The 9,198-nt window shown below is 31.4% G+C and overlaps 1 protein-coding gene across 1 annotated transcript; it reads left to right on the forward strand.

The window, feature by feature from the left end:
• The first annotated feature begins 1,060 nt into the window (after positions 1–1,060).
• Positions 1,061–8,507, forward strand: LOC113384464 (serine/threonine-protein phosphatase 2A 56 kDa regulatory subunit epsilon isoform-like). The gene is given in 10 exon segments (XM_026622180.1): positions 1,061–1,260; positions 5,434–5,628; positions 5,941–6,072; positions 6,074–6,132; positions 6,360–6,573; positions 6,680–6,715; positions 6,717–6,800; positions 7,240–7,428; positions 7,430–7,470; positions 8,257–8,507. Coding segments are annotated over 10 exon segments (1,242 nt in total). The 5' UTR covers positions 1,061–1,134; the 3' UTR covers positions 8,423–8,507.
• The last annotated feature ends 691 nt before the right edge of the window (positions 8,508–9,198 follow it).

Raw genomic sequence — 9,198 nt, forward strand, 5'->3', positions numbered from 1 at the left:
AATAAGTCGGGTTTTCCTTCCTGACGAAATAACTCCAGAACGCACGAACCGATTTCGACAATTTTGCATTCGTTGGAAAGGTCTCGGGCTCCGCAAGGTTTATAGCTAAGAAAATTAGTGGTGCATGGCATCGTGCCCTAATGCAAATTGCTGGAACTTCACGCACGATAATTAAAAATTCGAGTAATCACATTAGTGAGAATTATCAGAATTATGCTTGGTTAAGTCAACGAACAATTCTTGCCGCAAAGTATAATGATGTACACGCACTGAATTTCACCATTAAAACAAAAATTGCTGGCGATTTGGTGACATACCAATGATTCCGACTGGTCTTCCGTTTGACTTCAAACGATTGCAATTTCCAGTTCGCCTTGCGTTCGCAATGACAACTAAAAAGTCGCAAGGCCAATCGCTTAGTGTTTGCGGGATAAATTTCAAATAGATTATTTAGAAAATCATTGTTTTTCACATGGGCAGTTATACGTTGCATGTTCACGTGTTGGAAAACTATCCGCTTTGTTTGTGTTAACGTCAGAGCAAAAAACAAAAAATGTGGTTTACCAAAGAGCACTTCAATGAAACGGATAATTTGCGGATTCACTTTCATTTACTTAGAGAAGTTCAACTAAAAAACACTTCATTTTTGTAATCGAAATAAATTCATTACTGTTGTATAATAAAATCAAATTTTTCCTTTTCAAATATAAAACAAAAAAAAATTTCTTCATCTTTCTCACGAAACCATCTGGTGGCGAAACGAAGTTCGTCGGGTTTGCTAGTAAGATTATAATATAGCAATTATTATTGGTGTTAGGGCTATAAAATATGTATTGTATAATTTTCAATAATATTTAGAAATAGTGGCATAAACATAAAATCGTAGTTTATATTATAAGGTGTTTCTGCAGGCTTACAAATCTTTTTGTTTTGAACACGATTTCAGGTGAATTGAAACTTATCAAAGCACGAGCACAGGTCTTATGTGAATTTAATTTCTTGTTGTACTATGTGCAATTAAATTTTGTTGATTCACTAATAATGATTTATTTCGTTACAGTGGAGGTATCCAGTGGTGAGCAAGAAGAATTGTTCATTCGTAAGCTGCGCCAGTGCTGCGTGGCGTTTGATTTCATGGACCCCGTGGCTGATCTGAAAGGCAAAGAAATAAAGCGCGCTTCTCTCAACGATCTAGTGGACTATATGACACACGGCAGGGGTGTACTGACGGAGCCTGTTTATCCAGAAATTATTAAAATGGTAAGTTGCAATTGTTACAACTATTATGCACTCTTGAGTCTTGGGATAGCATAGATTAGTCTTGGTCTTGGTCTTGGTCTGAAACGTTTAAGGTAAATGTATCTATATTCTGTTATTTTATTCTGTCTTGACTAAAATATAAGTCTGAACACGTCTGTGTATATATATTATGCACGTGGGTACTACCAGGGCCGCTGCTGGGTATGTGGACGCCTGCGTGCAAGCATTTTTTGGTTGCCCTTGAAAATAACATAATAGGAAAATATCAAATATGTTTTCACAGAAAAATTTGACCTTAAATTTTTATGTTTTCTCTGCGTTTCTAGTCATTCTGACTAGAATTTGAATAATAAGTGTGTATATGAGCCGATTTTTGATTTTTTACCAATGTTTTCTCTTAAAAACGGTTAAATCGATTTCAAAAATTTAAGTCATTTGATGTAACTAGATAACGACTACCGTCAGTCAGTTTTGTGCAACAATCGGTCTCGCCGTTTCTAATCTTTCTAAAATTTTGTACACGTTTTAGCCAAAAATCCTGCATCGTTTTTCAACATTGAAAAACTGTTTGATAGGCCGGATCGTTTCGTCGAATTTAATTGTTAAATATTTCTTCTCGATGATATTAATAAAACTTTTTTGGCGATAGAGATCATAATCTCAAATATAACTAAATATTTCCACCTGACGACGATACGACAAGTCGTTTTAATTTTCGGAATATTATGTGAGGCAAAATTTATGTGATGCAATAGGATAAGCACTCGTACTGGTTAGTTTTGCCACACGATCGGCCGAGCCGCTTCTTTAGTATTGTCAAAAGTTGTCAAACTTTTCGTCCACGTTATAGTCTAAATTTGGGAATCGTTCTTGAAAATTCAAAAACCATTATAAAGGTACTATTTGAGAATTGTGCTGATTAGTTTTTGTCAATGATGGGTCGAGTCGCTTTTCAGTTATTGATTAACAAATTTTTTTGGCGATTTTGGATCCTGTTCTTAATGATCATACCACATGTTTATTTCTTGTTCAATAATATTTAATTTTTAAACCATTACATGAATGATATGAATTAATATATTTTTTATATATAAGTCGATTATTTACACATGTTGAAAAATTCATGCATCTTGCTTTAAGGGGGTATTCTACTGTAGAATTTTGAAAAAATAGAATTTTTTTTTTATATTTTCAAAGTTTAGTTATTCAAAAATATGTCATTAAAAAGATTTTTCAAAATTACTATTATTTCCTGAGTTATTTCCGTTTTAGTGATGTGGCCTCGGTTCGGGTCCGACCGAGTCTCAAAACTTTGAACGCGTTTTTCTTGGAACTACTTTTTTCGAGCTGGCGGTAAGGATATCTCGAGTTCTAATGAACCAATTTACTTCAATTTTGGAGAGGATCTTCTCTATACATCGCTTTATCGCATGGACCTTTCCCAAAACTATAACTTTTCATTTAGTATTTTTAAAAAATTCGGAATTGATAAAAAAAAAAAACATGAAAAAAAAAATATTTTTTTCAAACTGCCGCCATTCAAACAAATTTTTTTTTTAACCTATCCAAGGTTCATTCGATAGCGGCATCTATAATAATTAAAAATCTATATAATTTTTATGTTTCGGATCACCAGGAGGATTGGAATCATGCACGCCAGGACACCCTCTTTTTTTTGAGCCCCCACTTTGACTGCTCATAACTTTGTGAATTCTAATTTTTTTTCTTTAATATTTTTTTTATGTAATAATAAAATATCAATAAACAAATGATAAAAAAATCGATAGTAAAAACATTATTTGTTTCCTTTATACAGCGCTTCAAAAACCGAGCAAAATTTATGCTTCTACAGTAGAATACCCCCTTAAGGCAAAGTTGCACCTTACACCAAGTTTATACACTCATTAAAAATTTGGAAACAAAGCTTTCAATAGCCGCTTTTTGATTCGATCTAGCTTTGAATACGGCCGCCTTCAGCTGATTTTGACTACGGTCGTCTTAACTCAGCGGATTTTTAACACAGCCGCACATGTTCAGCGGACTTTTTGGCCGCCTCTTAATCCAGCGGTCTTTCAATTTGGCCGCCTTTTAATTCAGTGGACTTTCAATGCGACCGCTTTTTATTACGGCTGATTTTCGTGCATGGCCGCCTTTAAATTTGTTCTTTTTTGATTTGGCCGCCCCAAAAGGCGACAGAATTTCCCTGCTTAATTCTCTAATTTTTGAGTTCCTAAAGCAGCGTGTGGTCTGGCGTTATTCTGGTGCAGTATGATGTCCTTCTAATTAAAGATTTCCTTCATCTTTTTTGGACCGCTGTCTTTAAATTATCCAGTTGCTGATCACAATTCTTCGAATTGAGCTTTTCGTTTGGTTTTAAAAGCTCTCAATGTAATGTTAATCAAATTCTTTATAGTTTTTTTATTTTCTACGTCGATATGTGTACATTAAGAATAAAAATATAGAGCCGAATATGTAATAAACATGGCAAAAATGAACAAATGTACTATAAGGTTGTTCGCAAAGTCACTTCGTTTTTATACCACCTGAATTTAGCTATATTTTTTTGAACCTAACATCACACACTTAACCCTATAATTATCATATTATTTGAAAACTCATATTTTAAGGCTTGTGTGTAAAAAAAAATTCTAATCAATGACATGCAGTAGTTTTTGGATGGTGCCACTTTGAATACGGAAAGAATTAAGCAGCATTTTTGACATATTTTACTCTTTTGCTATAGAAAAGGTAAAAAACTGTTTAAGTCAAATCGAAATTGATCGATCAGAACTTATGGGTTCTATGAGCTGTTGTGATGAATCTCTTACAAACTACGTTTGTTTTATTATAGATGGCAACCCAAACAGTTGTCTCATCTCTATGTGCTGAATTTTTATTATTACAATTGTTGTGATAGTGATGACTTTTTATTAGTGCAGCAATGCCGGACAAGGGCTATTTTCACTTGGAAACATATTGCTACCTATGTTTCCAAGTGAAAATCGTTGTCAGTGCTGCCTGACAACAGGCTGCTCGAAGTGGGTATCGAACACGGGACCCCTGATCCAGGTCCAGTCGTTATAGCCACTTACCTACGAGCGAGCCCTGTGTACGGAAATAACGTGTTGATAGTGCGACAGTGCCAAAATTGGTTTGCTAAATTTCTTTCCTGGTATTTTGATGTTCAAGTTGCACCAAGTCCAAGCTGATAAAAACGCGAGAAATGCATCAGTTGATGCAAACTGAAATTTGAAAAGATCTGGATTTTTTTTTCGAAGTTCAATGTATGGTTTTCATAGAAAGAAACGTGTGTCGCAGCACTGGCGTCCGCGATTCGCCTCTGAAAAGTCTTGAAAATTATCAGATTTGAAGCGAATTGTCACTAGGAATTTGAAATGGGATGTAAAAAATACAATACACGCAATTGCCTACGAAACAAAAAACAAGAGCCTGCTCACAAAATAAGGGGAAAGATGAAATTTGCCAGAAAAAGGTGATGCTGTGTGTTTGGTAAGATTTAAAGGTGTTGTTTATTTTTCAGCTATTCCAGAATAAGATAACAGTTAATTCGGATGCCTTATGTCATCAGCTGGATAAACTAAATGATATACTTCAATAGAATAAAGGTCAGAATTAATCCACAAGCAAGGTATAGTCCTGCATCAAGACGACGCAAGATCTCACATAAGTTTGGTCAATCGCCAAAAGCTTTTGAAGCTTGAATAGGACCCAATGAACATTCATCATATTCTCCAGCCCTGCCATCATCGGACCATTATTTGACCCGGTCACTAAAAAAATTTTTAGGCGGTAAAACCTTTACCTCAAATCAGCCTGTCAAAAAGCACTTTGATCACTTTGATTTTTTTGCCAATAACGACCAAAACATTTATGATTTCGGAATTATGTTTATACCAGAAAATTAAAAAATGATGACCAAAAAAATGTACGAAAATTACGTGTCAGAATGTCTATAAAAAACCAAGTTAGTCTCCGAACAACCCAATATAATGACCATGACTACTACAAAGAAAGTGTTTTTTAAAATAACTCGATTGGTATAATATAATAAATGAATGTACTTTAAGATACACCATAAATTTTAAGAAGAAATATAAATTTATTATAAATTGAAGTATATTTTAAATAAATAGATCAATTATTTATTTCCAGATTTCTGCGAATTTATTCCGAACGCTGCCACCGAGTGAGAATCCAGATTTTGACCCCGAAGAGGATGACCCAACGCTGGAAGCATCCTGGCCACATTTACAGCTAGTGTACGAACTGTTTTTGAGATTCTTGGAAAACACTGATTTTCAACCGACAATCGGCAAAAAAGTCATCGATCAGAAGTTTGTTCTCCAGGTAAAATTACTAACATTCGGAGTAAATAAACTTATTATTTATTATTTGTTTACTATTATTTGAATTGTTTTATTTCTTAAATGAAATTGAGACCCCGTATGGGAAACATAAAAATGAAAATTCCAAACTCTAGTTTAAAATAGAATAGAATAGAAATTAAAATAAGCCGATATAAGATCATTCATATTCATTTCAAGATGTCAGTACAAACAATTTATTATAGCAGTATTTACGTGCATTCGAATAAATTATTTTTTGGAGAGTGTTGTACTATACATATCTCGTTTTTATTAATTTTATTTTCTTATTCAGCTACTAGAGTTGTTTGACTCGGAAGATCCAAGAGAACGCGATTTCCTGAAGACAGTTTTGCATCGCATATATGGAAAATTTTTGGGCCTACGTGCCTTCATTCGCAAACAAATAAACAACATATTTTTGCGTTTTTGTTTACGAAACCGAACATTTCAATGGAGTTGGTGAACTATTAGAAATACTTGGCAGGTAAGTAAATTTTTAGATTTTTTATTCTCATTCAACAATACATTTTGCTAAAAAAGAACTTTTAAATTTTCGTCTATTTTATAAAAAAAAAACTAGTAGTACGTCTTTTACTTTGTTTTACAAGTGCTTTTGTTAACAATTATGTTATTCAATTCAACAATATTGTTTGGTACAATTATGTTATTCAACACTGTATTTCAGAGTGAATATTTTTTCATTTTTTGTAGCATAATAAATGGTTTCGCTTTGCCATTGAAGTCTGAACACAAGCAATTCTTGGTAAAAGTTCTTCTGCCTTTACATAAAGTGAAATGCTTATCGTTGTATCATGCACAACTAGCTTATTGTGTGGTTCAGTTTTTGGAAAAAGATGCTGCCTTGACAGAACCTGTTGTCAGGGGTCTTCTGAAATTTTGGCCAAAAACTTGCAGCCAAAAGGAGGTTTGTTTACATATAATTTTATAAAATACAGGATTCTCATAAACTTATTTATAACCTATAATTAATTATAAATTAATATATTTAATTATAATTTTCTATACTTTAGGTCATGTTTCTTGGAGAGATAGAGGAAATAATGGATTGTGCTAGAGCCATCACAATTCGCTCGGGTACAAGAGCCATTGTTCAGGCAAATTGCAAGATGTGTCAGTAGTCCTCATTTTCAGGTAAAAAATGAATTATTGGCATATTGGAATGCGTGAATGAATTATTGGTATGAAATTATCAGTATATAAAATCTATTTCATGCATATGTATCATAGATACCATTTTTTTAAATTGTCGTGCTATTATGTAAATATGTATATATCAATTCATAAAATTTGTTATTTGTATATAATTGTATATATATATATATATATATATATATATATATAATTGTATATTATTTGTATATAATTGTTTTTGTTTTATATATAAATATTTTACTTTAAATGGAATTAGATTTAATTTAAATTGAGAATGCTGAATTAAAATGAGATAATACCATACATATAAATTCCCAAATTTAAAAATAAAACTAGTACTCTACAAAGTTAGAAATATTAAAATAGTTTTTTTTTTTCATTCATGTTGTATTGTATATAATATTTTAATTTTTTGTAGGTTGCTGAGAGAGCTTTATATTATTGGAATAATGAATATGTTATGTCACTTATTGAAGAAAACAATCATGTAATTATGCCCATAATGTTTCCGGCTTTGTACCGCATTTCAAAAGAGCATTGGAATCAGACAATTGTGACTTTAGTTTATAATGTCTTAAAAACATTCATGGAAATGAATAGTAAACTATTTTGATGAATTGACTGCAAGTTATAAAGGAGAACGACAGAAGTAAGTGGATATTTTATAATTCATTTAGTGTTTAGACTTTGTTTATAGAAATATTTTTTATTCTTGTACTATTTATGTAAATTTTTTTATAAAATCAGTGTCATTCACTCTTGACGTTCCTTAATTATAATTTCAATGTTAAGATAACTCTGTGTTATTTTGATATTTAGTTATTATTTGACTATTTTGTAAAATATAAATCTTCATCTGAATTCAAAGCTTTTATAAAAATGGTCAAAAAAAAATTATACAATCGTTATTATTTGCTGTTTTTCTAATGTAGTCTTACAGAACATGATCTCATTTTATTAAAGTTCAACATTCAAAAATTCAACATTTTAAAATATTTTATCTGAAGGCATTATCGAAAACAAAAAAAAAACCTTCAATAATGCGAAATTGAATGTCAAAATACATATCCTTAAGTTATACAAGATTTGTCATTTGAAACCAACATTATTTATTCTTTCTATCACAATAATAATTATTAATTACAAATGCATTGTTTTAATAAGAATTTGACACTCTGTCATATATTTTATATTGATACCTTGATAAAATAAACTTTGTTTGAAATAAATATAGTAACTAATTTTGCCATTAAGTATAATAAAAGTACCTAATTGCCGATATATTTAATTAAAATGATCAAAAAAATTCTAATAATATCTAAAGTGTTCATATTGTATATCTAAATTGAATAAGGATTACTAGCTGCATAACCGGTTTTGCTTATGCAAATTCGATACAAAATTATGGTATATTTCTAAAACGTATATTTTACAGAGAAAAGAAACGCGAGCGCGAACGAGATGAATTATGGAAACGTTTAGCAGATTTGGAAATAAGTCACCGAAAGCAGATAGAGTCCTCAAGCTCATCAGGACCACAGTTGCAGAATGCTGTAACGACAGCCGTAACCCACCATCAATTGCCACAGAAAACCAAGTGAAACATCAGTAATACATGTGTCAAGAACCAGGATACAATCTGAGCAACCTATAACCTTCCTGCTGCTACTGTGATCTGTCATGACATTTACCCACATCGACATGACATCAATCGGTGTATGAAGTTTCAAAGTGATTATAGTGCTCGTGCGTGTGTACTTATCAGTTTATACATGCACAAGTTGTATGTGTGATGCAGTTATGTTAAAGTTTTTATTTGTTTATAGTGTGACTTGGTTTATTGCGAAATATGCAAAGACTTTCGATGGCATTTTTAAGAAAGAAAGGTTTGTAGAGTACTGAGAGAGAATATGTTTTAGATGTATAGTTCTCAGTATATTAATTGAATAATTCTCATAATTTTTGTTTTTAGTCATTATTTTTGAAAGAATGTTTGGTTCAAGTTGTTCATTATTCTCAAATTTCATTCTTTCAATTTATGATTTAATATAATGTAAATGATGAATTGCATTAACATATAATTCCTGTAACCTCGAATGAGTTTTTGCTATATATGTATAACATTTTATTATAATGTTTGTTCATACCATGTCCATTTTATTTTCTTTTTTTTGTCATAAAAATACTAATTTATATCATAGTATTAAATCTAGTTATATACTAATTTTAATGAATTAATTTTTTAAACTCATTTAATTTTTGTATTAATTTTATGTGAAATTGATGCTTAGAAGCTTTACAATTCATATAAAGTAATAATTTGTGCCTGTCAAATACAATAGAGAATTGCCCTCCATATTCTGAAAGCAGCCTAGAG

Source organism: Ctenocephalides felis, unplaced genomic scaffold, assembly GCF_003426905.1.
Source record: "Ctenocephalides felis isolate EL2017-DRISC unplaced genomic scaffold, ASM342690v1 CF-g0.4_SCAFFOLD_03571, whole genome shotgun sequence".
Classification (NCBI taxonomy): Eukaryota; Metazoa; Arthropoda; class Insecta; order Siphonaptera; family Pulicidae; genus Ctenocephalides; species Ctenocephalides felis.